Consider the following 13,395-nt stretch of genomic DNA (forward strand, 5'->3'; position numbering starts at 1 on the left):
AACCTTGACCCTTACCTCATACAATACAGAAAAACTAGCTCAAAATGGATTGTAGGCCTAAATTTAAGAGCTAAAACTATAAAACTTGTAGAAGAAAACGAACACATTTTTGTGATCTTGTCAATAAATACCTAAATAAATAAGTCACTAACATTATGAAACATAAAAGTAAGAACTGATAAATTGGAACTCATCAAAATTACAAGCTTTTGCTGTGTAAAAGACACCATTAAGAAAAATGAAAAGGCAAGCAACAGACTGGGAAAATGTATTTCCAAATTAAATACCTAACAGGACTTGTTTCTAGAATATATAAAGAGCTCTTGTAACTCAGTTAGAAAATTAATAATGAAACAAAGGATTTCAACAGATAGTCTACCAAAGAAGTTATACAGGTGTCCAGTAAGTACATGAAAAGGTGCTCAACATCATTCACCATTAGAAAAATGCAAATTAAAATGGCTAAAATTAAAAGAGTTATAACAAATTCTGGCAAGGTTATAGAACAACTGGAATGCTCACACTGGTGGTGGGACTATATAATGGCACAACTTTGGAAAATTGTTTGGCAGTTTTTTAAAAAGTTAAAGGTACATCTTCCATATGACCAAGCATTCTACTTACAGATATTTGATCAAGAGAAAGGAACGGGTATGTTCATACAGAGACTTGTAGAGGAATATCTATAGCAGCTCAATTTGTCATAGCCAAGACTGGAAGCACCTCAAATGTCCATCATTGCTGAACGAATAAATATATTCGTATATTCAAATATATTGTATATTTGTGTATGTTATTTGTATAAATATATTTGTATATTCACTTGTAGCATTCAGTAGAATGTTACTCAGCAATTGTAAGGAAAGAACTGTTGGTACACACCGTAACAGATTAATAGCAAAATAATTTTGCTGAGTGAAAGAAGCCAGACCAACAAAAAAAGTGTGTACTTTGTGATTCCACTTATATAAAATTCTAGAAAATGGAAACTAATCTGTAGTGACAAGAAACAGAGCAGCGGTTGTTTGGAGGTGAGAGTGGGGAGAAGTGACTACAACGGAGCGTGAGGAATCTTTGGGAGTGATGGATATGTTTATTGTTTTGATTGTGGTGATGGTTTCATAAGTGTACACATATGTCAAGTTTTATCAAATTGTATACTTTAAATATGTTCGGTTTACTATGTCAATTATATCTTAATAAAGTTGTAAAAAATGGACAAAGATTTGAATAAACTTCAAAGAAAATATATATCTGGCCAATAAACATATGAGAAAAATTTCGACCTCATTAGTCATCAGGAAAGTATAAGTTAAATCTCAGTGAGATACCATGAGAATGACAAAAAAAAGAAAACAGGAAAAAGACCAAGAATACTAAGTATTGGTGAACTTGTGGCACAACTGGAGCTCTCATACATTGCTTGTGGAAATACAAAATGGTACAGCAGCTTCTTTGGACAGTAGTTAACTGATTCTTATAAAGTTAAACATATATGTAATTAGCAATAAATATTTCTAAGAATTTACCCAAGATAAATTAAAATATGTTTACAGAAACATTTTGTATTCTAACATTTATAGCAGCTTTATTTATAAGAGCTGAGAACTGAAAAAAATCTCCATCAGTAGATGAATGGATAAAGAAATTTTGGTATATCTCTATAATGGTATACTACTCGGTAATAACAAGGAGTGAACTATTGATATACTGATATGAATATTAAAAATGTTATGTTGAGTGAAAGCAGCCAGAAACAAAAATAGTTTGTATATGATTCGTTTTATATGAAGTACAAAAAATGCCCAAACTAACTAATGGTGACAGGAAACAAATCAGTGGTTGTCTGGGCCTGGGACTGGAGGCAGGAATTTACTGCAAAGGGGCATGAACCAACTGTTTTTTTTGATATAGTTGACATACAGTATTATGTTAGTTTCGGGTGTATTACATAGTGATTTGACATTTGCATGCTTTATGAAACGATATGTCTAGTGACAGACTGTCCCCATACAAAGTTATTACAATAGTATTGATCATATTCCTTATGCTTTATATTACATCCCCATGGCTTATTTATTTTATAACTGGAGGTTTGTACCTCTTGATCCCTTTCACCCTTTTCACCCCCACCCCTCAACCCACTTCCCTCTGGCAACCATATGTTTGTTCTCTGTATCTGTGAGTCTTTGTTTTGTTTGTTTATCTGTTTGTTTTTTAGATTCCACATATAAATGAGGTCACATGATACTTACCTTTCTCTGTCTGACGTATTTCACTTAGTGTAATACCCTCTAGATGTATCCATGTTATCACAAATGGCAAGATGTCATTTTTTATGGCCGAGTAATATTTCGTTGTATATATAATACCACTTCTTCATTCATTCATTCATCTATCAATGGACACTTAGGTTGCTATCATAACTTGGCTATTGTAAGGAATGCTGCTGTGAACATTGGTGTGCATATGTCTTTTCAAATTAGTGGGGTTTTTTTTAACATCTTTATTGGAATATAATTGCTTTACAATGTTGTATTAGTTGTTGCTGTATAACAAAGTGAATCAGCTATATGTATACATATATCCCCATATCTCCTCCCTCTTGCATCTCCCTCCCACCCTCCCTATCCCAACCCTCTAGGTGGACACAAAGCATCGAGCTGATCTCCCTGTGCTATGCGGCTGCTTCCTACTAGCTATCTGTTTTACATTTGGTAGTGTATACATGTCCATGCCACTCTCTCACGTTGTCCCAGCTTACCCTTTCCCCTCCTCGTGTCCTCAAGTCCGTTCTCTATGTCTGCATCTTTATTCCTGTCCTGCACCTAGGTTCTTCAGAACCTTTTTTTTTTTTTTCAGATTCTATATGTATGTGTTAGCATTCGGTATTTGTTTTTCTCTTTCTGACTTACTTCACTCTGTATGACAGTCTCTAGGTCCATCCACCTCACTACAAATAACTCAATTTCGTTTCTTTTTATGGCTGAGTAATATTCCACTGTATATATGTGCCACATCTTCTTTATCCATTCATCTGTCGTTGGATACTTAGGTTGCTTCCATGTCCTGGCTATTGTAAATAGAGCTGCAATGAACATTGTGGTACATGACTCTTTTTGAATTATGGTTTTCTCAGGGTATATGCCCAGTAGTGGGATTGCTGGGTCGTATGGTAGTTCTGTTTTTAGTTTTTTAAGGAACCTCCGTACTGTTCTCCATAGTGGCTGTATCCATTTACATTCCCACCAAGAGTGCAAGAGGGTTCCCTTTTCTCCACACCCTCTCCAGCATTTATTGTTTTCAGATTTTTTGGTGATGGCCATTCTGACCGGTGTGAGGTGATACCTCATTGTAGTTTTGATCTGCATTTCTCTAATGATTAATGATGTTGAGCATCCTTTCATGTGTTTGTTGGCACAAATTAGTGTTTTAATTTTCTTTGGGTAAATACACAGAAATGAAATTCCTGGATTATATGGCAGTTCTATTTTCAATTTTTTGAGGAACCTCCATACTGGTTTTCATAGGGGCTGCACCAATTTACAATTCCACCAACAGTGCACAAAGATTCTCTTTTCTCCACATCCTCACCAACACCTGCTATTTGTTATCTTTTTGATGATAGCCATTCTGACAGTTGTGAGGTGGTATCTCATTGCAGTTTGATTTGCATTTCTCTGATGATTAGTGATGTTGAGCCTCTTTTCATGTGTCTGTTGGCCATCTGTATGTCTTTTTTGGAAAAAATGTCTATTCATGTCCTCTGTAAATTTTTTTTTTTTTTTTTGCTGTACGCGGGCCTCGCACTGTTGCAGCCTCTCCCGTTGCGGAGCACAGGCTCCAGACGCACAGGCTCAGCGGCCATGGCTCACGGGCCCAGCCGCTCCGCGGCACATGGGATCCTCCCGGACCAGGGCACGAACCCGTGTCCCCTGCATCGGCAGGTGGACTCTCAACCACTGCACCACCAGAGAAGCCCTGTACATTTTTTTTTTTTTTTTTTTTGCGGTACGCGGGCCTCTCCCTGCCGTGGCCTCTCACGCCGCAGAGCACAGGCTCCGGACGCGCAGGCTCAGCGACCATGGCTCACGGGCCCAGCAGCTCCACGGCATGTGGTATCCTCCCGGACCGGGGCACGAACCCGCGTCCCCTGCATCGGCAGGCGGACTCGCAACCACTGCGCCACCAGGGAAGCCCCCTGTACACTTTTTAATTGGATTTTTGTTCTATATTGAGTTGTATGAGTTCTTTGTATATTTTGGGTAGTAAACCCCTTATCAGATATATCATTTGCAAATATTTTCTACCATTCAGTAGGCTGCCTTTTCATTTTGTTGATAGTTTCCTTTACTGTGCAAAAGCTTTTTAGTTTGATGTCATCCTATTTGTTTATTTTTGCTTTTGTTTCCCTTGCCTGAGGAGACATATCCAAAAAAAAATCAATATTAATATTATGTTAAGACCGATGTCAATATATACATTACCATGTGTAAAATATATAGCTATTGGAACCTGCTGTATAGCACAGGGAGCTCAGCTCGGTGCTCTGTGGTGACCTAGATGAGTGGGATGAGGGGGTGGGAGGGAAGTCCAAGAGGGAGGATATATATATATATATATATATATATATATATATATATATATATATATATATCTGATTCACTTTGTTGTACAGCAGAAACTTACACAACATTGTAAACCAACTATACCCCAATTAAAAAAAAAAAAAAGACTGAGGTCAGATAGCTGACTGCCTGTGTTTTCTTCAGGGAGTTTTATGGTTTCAGGTATTACATTTAAGTCTTTAATCCATTTTGAGTTTAATTTTATATGTGGTATGATTAAGTAGTCCAGTTTCATTCTTTTGTGTTTAGCTGTCCAGTTCTCCCAACACCATTTATTGAAAAGGCTGTCTTTTCCCCATTGTATATTCTTGCCTCCTTTGTTGTAGATTAATTGATTATATAAGCATGGGCTTTTTTCTGGGCTCTCTGTTCTGTTCCATTGATCTGTGTATCTGTTTTTGCACCAGTACCATATTGTTTTGATTATTGTAGCTTTGTGGTATAGTTTTAAGTCAGGGAGCATGATACCTCCAGCTTTGTTCTTCTTTCTCAAGATTGCTTTGGCTATCCAGGGTCTTTGTGTTTCTGTACAAATACTAGAATTATTTGTTCTAGTTCTATGAAAAATGAATGTTTTTTGTTTTGTTCTGTTTTTGATAAGGATTGCATTGAATCTGTAGATTGTTCTGGGTAGTATGGTTATTTTAACAATATTAATTCTTCCAGTCCATGAGCATGGGATATCTTTACATTTGTTTGTCATCTTCAGTTTCTTTCATCAATGTCTTTTTTTTTTTTTTTTTGGCCACACCATGCTGCATGTGGGATCTTAGTTGCCTGATCAGGGATCGAACCCACGCCCCCTACACTGGAAGTGCAGAATCTTAACCACTGAATCGCCAGGGAATTCCTATCAATGTCTTTTTTTTATCCTCATAATATTTATTTATGTATTTATTTATTATTGAGGTATAGTTGATGTACAGTATTGTATAAATTTCAGGTGATTCACAAATTTTAAAGGTTATACTCCATTTATAGTTATTATAAAATATTGACTATATTCCCTGTGTTGTACAATATATCCTTGTAGCTTATTTATTTTATATATAGAATACATAGAATTTTGAGCCTCTTTATCCCCTACCCCTATCTTGCTCCTCCCCCATTCCCTCTCCCCACTGGTAACCACTAGTTTGTTCTCTATATCTATGAGACTTTATTTTTTGTTATATTCACTAGTTTGTTTTATTTTTTAGATTCCACATAAACTTATAAGTGATATCATACAATATTTGCCTTTCTCTGTCTGACTTATTTCACTTAGCATAATACCCTCCAAGTCTGTCCATGTTGTTGCAGATGGCAAAATTTCATTCTTTTTTATGGCTGAGTAGTATTCCATTGTATATATATATACCGCATCTTCTTTATCTGTTCATCTGTTGATGGACGCTTAGGTTGCTTCCATGTCTTGGCCATTGTAAATAATGCTGCATTGAACATTTCAAATTTGTTTTTGTTTTTATGGATATATACCCAGGAGTGGAATTGCTGGGTATGGAAATTCTATTTTTAGTTCTTTGAGAAACCTCCATACTGTTTTATACAGTGGTAGCCCCAGTTTACCTTCCCACCAACAGTGTACGAGGGCTCCCTTTTCTCTTTCATCAATGTCTTACAGTTTTCAGAGTATAAGTCTTTTACTTCTTTGGTTATATTTATTCCTAGGTTTTACATTATTTTTGATGCAATTGTAAATGAGATTGTTTCCTTAATTTATCTTTCTGATAGATCACTATGAGTGTATAGAAATGCACCAGATTTCTCTATATTAATTTTGCATCCTGCAACTTTACTGAATTCATTTATTAGTTCTAATAGTTTTTTGGTAGCATCTTTAGGATTTTCTATGTATAGTGTCATATCATCTGCAAACAGTGACAGTTTTACTTCTTTTCCAGTTTGGATTCCTTTGATTTCCTTTTGTTGTCAGATTGCTGTGGCTAGGACTTCCAGTGCTATGTTGAATAAAAGTAGTGTGAGTGGGCACCCTTGTCTTTTGTTGAGTATGATGTTGGCTGTGGGTTTGTTATATATGGCCTTTATTATGTTGAGGTATGTTCTGTCTATAGCCAGTTTTAGAGAGTTTTTGTCATAAATGGATGTTGAATTTTTGTCAGAAGCTTTTTCTGCATCTATTGAGATGATCATATGATTTTTAGTCTTCAGTTTGTTAACGTGGTATATCACATTGATTGGTTTGTGGATATTGAATCATCTTTGCATTGCGGGATAAATCCCACTTGCTCATGGTGTATGATCCTTTTCACGTAATGTTGAATTTGGTACGCTAGTACTTTGTTGAGAATTTTTGCATCTATGTTCATCAGTGATATTGGTCTGTAATTTTCTTTTTTTGTGTGGTGGCTTTGTCTGTTTTTGGTATCAGGGTGACACTGGCCTTCTAGAATGAGTTCAAAAGTGTTCCTTTCTCTTCAATTTTTGGGAATATTTTGAGAAGGATACATGTTACTTCTTCTTTAAATGTTTTGTAGAATTCACCTGTGAAGCTGTCTGGTCCTGGACTTTTGTTCACTGGGAGTTTTTTAAATTACTGATTTAATAATTTCATTACTGGAAATTAGTCTATGGCATGAACCAATTTTTGTGGCTGATAGAAATATTCTCTCTTGATTGTGGTTACATGGGTGTATACACTTGTCAAAACTCATTGACCTATACACTTTAAATGTGTGCAGTTTATTTTGTGTATTATACTTCAATTAGTTGATTTTAAAAAATCCATACAACCACCCTGTTTAACCACTCATCATTTCTCATTTGGATGAATGCAGTAACCTCCTAAAGGGTATTCCTGCTGTTGTCTCACTCCTTCAAACCCATACACTGTGCAACAACCTGAATGATTCATTTAAAACAAAAACCTGACCTACCTTGTCACTTCCCTGTATATAACCCTTTAATTGTCATCATCACCTGGCTTCTTAAAGTAGCATCTAATGTCTTCTTTAGTCTGACCCCTCACTGTCTTCCCAGCTCATCTTCTATTACTCCCTGCCTCTCACTTTGCTTATGACTCATTTCCCAACACTAGCTATGTTAATCTCATTTCTTGTGCTTATACTCATCTCTCCCCTCAGCCCCTTCCCTAGTTTACCCTTTAAAATGCATCTCAGGACTCTCCACCTCCAGAAGGTCTTTATTTACTTATTTAAACTATCCTTCTTCACATGCTTCCTCTCTCCAAGAAAGAGAAGTACTCCGATTATGTTTCTTTGGTTCAGTCATGGCTCTTATAGGTATATTTACCATTTTGGCTTATTATGTTTCTAGTCCTTTCTTCCCCACTAGATTGTGTGCTTGTTGAGCACAGTGATTATGTTTTAATTATATTTTGGATCCACAGGCCTGTTTTATAATAGTTGCTTATTAATACATATTTGTAAAAAGATTGAATATAAATATTAAGTAAGAAAAGAAGGTAAAAGTATACATAGTGTAATTATTACTACTTTGTTTTGAGCAAAACTCTTCCCATAGAAAAAAATACTGGGAAGATTTATATCAACATTTTAACACCACTTTGGGTGATAAGATTAGTTTCTTTAATATTTTTGACAGTTTTGCATTTTTCAAAAAAAAAATTTAACATGCAGTTATTTCATGAGACATGACCTAAAAAACTGGCTGTATAACATTTGCCTATTCAAATGAATTTTTGCATTTCTCTAGGTCCACAACACAGATACAATTTCTAATCCCTTAACCACAGATCTGACTGCGAAGATTCCTGGTTGGTCAAATGTATCAGTTCAACCTGAGGCATCAGAGGACCCGGGTGCTACTCCTAGCATTCAGCAAGTAACAGTCCCTGGGAAAATCCTGATTGCTACCCCTCTGCCAGTGGCTCCTTCCTACAGTTATGCCACCCCTACCCCTCAGGCCTCTTTCCAGAGCACCTCAGCACCATACCCAGGTGAGGCCCTTTTCTTCTGTCCTTGGAGATAGGATGGGGAAATAGAGATTTTGATCAAAGTGTTCCCTGTTCGTGGAAAGAAAGGAGGGAGGCATGACTTTTAAATACTGTAGGTTAAAAAAATAATAATCCTGTTAATGTCCCTGTAATCATAGGACTTGGTCTCTCAATCCTTTTTTCAATAAGCTCCAGCCTATGGGTATTTTGAGGCTCTTTCCAGAGCCAAATTCCACTGTACCTAGATTCAATTAAGTAATGTTCAAGGAGCCAAGCAAGCAGAGGCCACTGGGAAGAAAGAGTCGGGTCTGTATAACTGTTTGCCTTCTGAATGGGTGATTGTGGGTCAGATATTTGTGTCTGTGATTTCGATAGCATCTTTATTTTTATTTTTTAAATGTTTATTTATTTAGGCCGTGCCATGTGGCTTATGGGATCTTAGTTCCTTGGCCAGGGATCAAACTGGGGCCACAGCAATGAAAGCACTGAGTCCTAACCACTGGACTGCCAGGGAATTCTGCATCTTTATTTTTTTTATTATTATTATTTTTTGCATCTTTATTTTTAAAGCAACTCATAGGAAGGAGATTTATACAGAGTGTTGCCTTAACAACAAGTCTGCTTCATAAGTTCTGTTCTAAGGTATTAGGAGGAAATGCTTAATCAAGGGAACTAAGTTGATCTTTATCCTCTGAAAAAGTCGACAGGGTGAAACAAAGCCAGTGAAAACGAATTTTTGCCAATTTTTAATTTCCTAAGGTTTCCTTCAGTGGTAATATAACATAAAATTTTAGTGTTTCAGTCCTGAGGCACTAAAGTAATTTTTGTATTCAGGCAGAATGGTTGTAATTTTTGGTGTAATTGTGAAAGTTTTGGGCTGCGCTGTATATATATAATTTTTTTAAATAAATTTATTTATTTATTTTTGGCTGTGTTGGGTCTTTGTTGCTGCATGTGGGCTTTCTCTAGTTGCGGTGAGCGGGGGCTACTCTTCATTGTGGTGCGCGGGCTTCTCATTGCAGTGGCTTCTCGTTGAAGAGCACAGGCGCTAGGCACACAGGCTTCAGTAGTTGTGGCACGCAGGCTCAGTTGTTGTGGCTCGTGGGCTCTAGAGCTCAGGCTCAGTAGTTGTGGTGCACGGGCTTAGTTGCTCTGTGGCATGTGGGATATTCCCGGACCAGGGCTCAAACCCGTGTCCCCTGCATTGGCAGGCGGATTCTTAACCACTGCGCCACCAGGGAAGCCCTGTGCTGTATTTTTGACCATTATACTTTCTCTAAGTATAGTGATTTCCTTCTTTCTTTCTTTTCTTTTTTTTGAAAGTTACTGCAGCAATTCTTATTCCACCTGCTGCAGTGTCTAAATGCTGAAGCTTCCATAATGGATGGTTTCATTTCTCCCCAAGTGCAGTGTTCCCAAGCAGACAGATAAATCTCAAATTTCATATTTGTCTAGGAAACCCTTTTCACCTTCCAGTCTTGGAATATGGGTGAACCAGCCAGTTGTTTGCTTTAAGCTCTCTAGTTCCTAGGTCTCATACCAAGTGAACAATTATTGTTAGAGAAATAAGATTTATATAATCAGTGGTTCTCAACAGCCTGTAAACATTTTTCGTTGTTACAACCGTGGAGGAGGGGTGCTACTGACATCTAGTGGGTAGAGACTAGGGATACTACTAAACATCTTACAGTGCACAGGACAATCTCCCCCCATCCCAACCCCAACACGCACAAAGAATTGGTCCAAAGAATTGGTTGTGCCATAGTTGAGAAGCTTTGACATGTATGGAATAGCTGGTGAAAAGCAGAAATATAGTATCTAGCTATTAGCTGATGGATGTTTCAAAAATGCTAAAGTAGTTCAGGAAGTAGATCAGTTCGAACTGAAATGGTCTGGGAAGATTTTTTGGAGAGAAGCCTGGCTTTTAAGCTAGAAACAAAGTACTGTATTTATAATAAAGTAAGCACACACCCCAATTGAAGACAAAAGCTTTAGCAAAGTCCCCAAGAGTAGACTTCTATGGAGCACAAGAGGGAAAATGAGTAAAACTAGAGGCAGAATCAGGTGGAAGGGTGAGATGATGTGATCAGATGATGATGGATCTCTGATGCCAGGTTTGGAATTTGGACTGAAACATGGTGTGGGAGTGGGGGTCTTAAGTAGGAGACTATCATGGTGGGTGAGTATTTTAGAAAAATTCATGGTGATGGGTGTTTTAGGGAGACAGAATGGATTAGAATGGGGAGAGCTAGCAGAGGGAAGACCAGTTAAGATTCTTGGAATTATCTAAGTCTATGGCTGTATCAATTGAAATGGAAACAAAATTAAGGCTAGCCTTGCGGCCAACACTTGCCTTTTCCTCTAGGAACTTTATATATATATTTTATTAGAAAGTTATGTATCAGCATAAAGATGATCCTTGAAACAGAGTTGAACTCTGTTTATTGAATTCTGTGGAAAATACTATATAAAGAGGGCTTAGGGAAAGATCATAGTTAAAATACAGTGGAGAAAAACTCAGAGAGAAAGGAAGAAAGTGGAATAATACGGTGTCATGATAACCATGAGTTTTAAGATGGAGGCAGTCAGCAGTATTAGATACCACAGAGGTGAAGGATGAGGGTTGAGAAACAGCTATTAGATTTGCTAAGAAGCAGTTTGTTGATGACCTCTAAGGATCCTTTTCGGTGGAAAAGTGGGGGCACAGTCACGTTTCAGGGGATTAGAGAGTGGGTAAATAATGAGGAAATGAAGGCAGTAGCTGAATATTGTTTATAGAAGAAATTTGGCCATAAAAGGAAGGAGAGAAATGAGATAGTCTGGATCTAATTTCTTATCTCTTGTGTATTTTCTTCACTTCCAGTTATAAAGGAACTGGTGGTATCTGCTGGAAACAGTGTCCAGATTACCTTGCCTAAGAATGAAGTTCAGTTAAATGCATATGTTCTCCAAGAGCCAGATGCAGGTAAAACATCCACTTATATTTGGTTAATGTTTTAATTCATAATGGAATCTACATACATTTACTGTCTGTAAAAGTCCTATGAGAATAAGATATAGCTTGAACATGCACAAATATTTATGTGATGTGAGAGGCAATATAATGTTTGAGATCATGGGCTTTGATGTCAAGGCTGGGTTCAAATCTGAGCTCAGCCAGTCATTAGCTGAATGATTTTAAGCAAATTATTTAACTTCTCTAAGTTTCCATTTCTTTCTCAGTAAAATGAGGATAATAATTCCTACTTCATAAGGTTACTTTAAGAGCAAAATGAAATGGTATAACGTACCTATATACCTCAGTGCCTAGCACATAGCTGATGCTCATTAAATGTAGATTTTATTATGCCCATTTAAAACTGGGACTCAGGTTAACCTGTTTATTTTGGCCAAACAACTAGTAAGTAGCAGATATAGAACTTGTAGAGAAGTTATTCAAGACTACTACTAATATAGATTTGTCATGTAAAAAAAAAGATAAGCCCAATGTAATATACAATATTCAAATTTATGAAATATATAAATTAGGGAATGATTAATTTATTACGTAAGAAAACTTTTGTAATATGCGCATCCTTTTAACCTTTGAAGTACATGTTAATATACCAAAGTTTGACTTATAAACACGTATTCTCTTAAGATTATCTGTGACATGAAGTGAAGCATATGTTGATGGAAAATGATTGCATTGGCTTTGTGTTAACTCTCATTATAAGGTTAGTCAAGTAGCTCATTGTAAGGCTAGTTAAGCAAAATGCCTTACTGTATTCAGGATGGGGGTCCTTGCATTTTAGGTACACATGTTTCCAATACAATATCCCTACTTTCCGGGCCTAGTACCAAATAGTGTATTTATGCAAAAAGTACTTTTCCAGAACCTAAATGCCCTCTCTGTTCTTTTTTTTTTTTTTTTTTTAAAGGAGATGTTGGGGGTAGGAGTTTATTAATTAATTTATTTTTGCTGTGTTGGGTCTTCGTTTCTGTGCAAGGGCTTTCTCTAGTTGTGGCAAGCGGGGGCCACTCTTCATCACGGTGCGCGGGCCTCTCACTATTGCGGCCTCTCTTGTTGCGGAGCACAGGCTCTAGACATGCAGGCTCAGTAGTTATGGCTCACGGTCCCAGCTGCTCCGCAGCATGTGGGATCCTTCCAGACCAGGGCTCGAACCCGTGTCCCTTGCATTGGCAGGCAGATTCTTAACCACTGCGCCACCAGGGAAGCCCCCCCTCTCTGTTCTTTATTTCTGCCCTCACATTGAGTTTTCCTTATCAGTTCATTCCACCTTCCTATAGAGAAACATATTCCTTTCCTCCTCTGGTGATAAGTTAAGGTGAATGGATTTGGTGGCCTTTGAAGATGCAGGTAAAGAAAGAACTGCTTTGAGCTGCAGTTGCTTCCACTCTTCTGTGAAAGATATCCTGACACTACTGTATTTTCTTTTCTAACCCCTATTTGCATATACATTTCTGTGAGTTGATATCACCTTGTATATCAGTATTCCAAAACACATCAGTTCAAAAACAGATTCTTTCAACTCTCCACTCCCCAGTTTCTTCAGTCTTAATCAGATACATGAGATGGATGGTTTCAAACTTTCAAAGGTTGGGGATGATGAGGCAGGACCAGCTCTGCCTGTTCTTCATTCCTCTCATCTCCTATGGCAGCCCCTGCAGCACCTCTCAGGATCCCTCTAGGGTTCAGAGGCATGATTTGAAAACCACTGCCCTAAATCATTAAAACCAGCATTCTGTCTAACAGACCTGTACTCAGTTGTTCCTACCGTTAGGCAAATTCCTGTCTGTAAGGCATAATTCGTCCCCTGAGCTTTTCTG

The 13,395-nt window shown here is 37.5% G+C and overlaps 1 protein-coding gene across 2 annotated transcripts in view; it reads left to right on the forward strand.

Moving 5' to 3' along the window:
• KIAA0319L (KIAA0319 like) overlaps positions 1–13,395 on the forward strand; it is a 109,531-nt gene that overhangs the window by 59,814 nt on the left and 36,322 nt on the right. For both annotated transcript variants that reach the window (XM_082667619.1, XM_082667620.1), the window contains exons 4-5: positions 8,325–8,568; positions 11,429–11,530. In XM_082667619.1, the coding sequence (XP_082523745.1) occupies positions 8,325–8,568; positions 11,429–11,530 (346 nt within the window). The remainder of the gene's footprint in view (positions 1–8,324; positions 8,569–11,428; positions 11,531–13,395) is intronic.

The sequence above is a fragment of the Grampus griseus genome (genome assembly GCF_964374135.1).
Source record: "Grampus griseus genome assembly, chromosome: 1".
NCBI classification, from domain to species: Eukaryota; Metazoa; Chordata; class Mammalia; order Artiodactyla; family Delphinidae; genus Grampus; species Grampus griseus.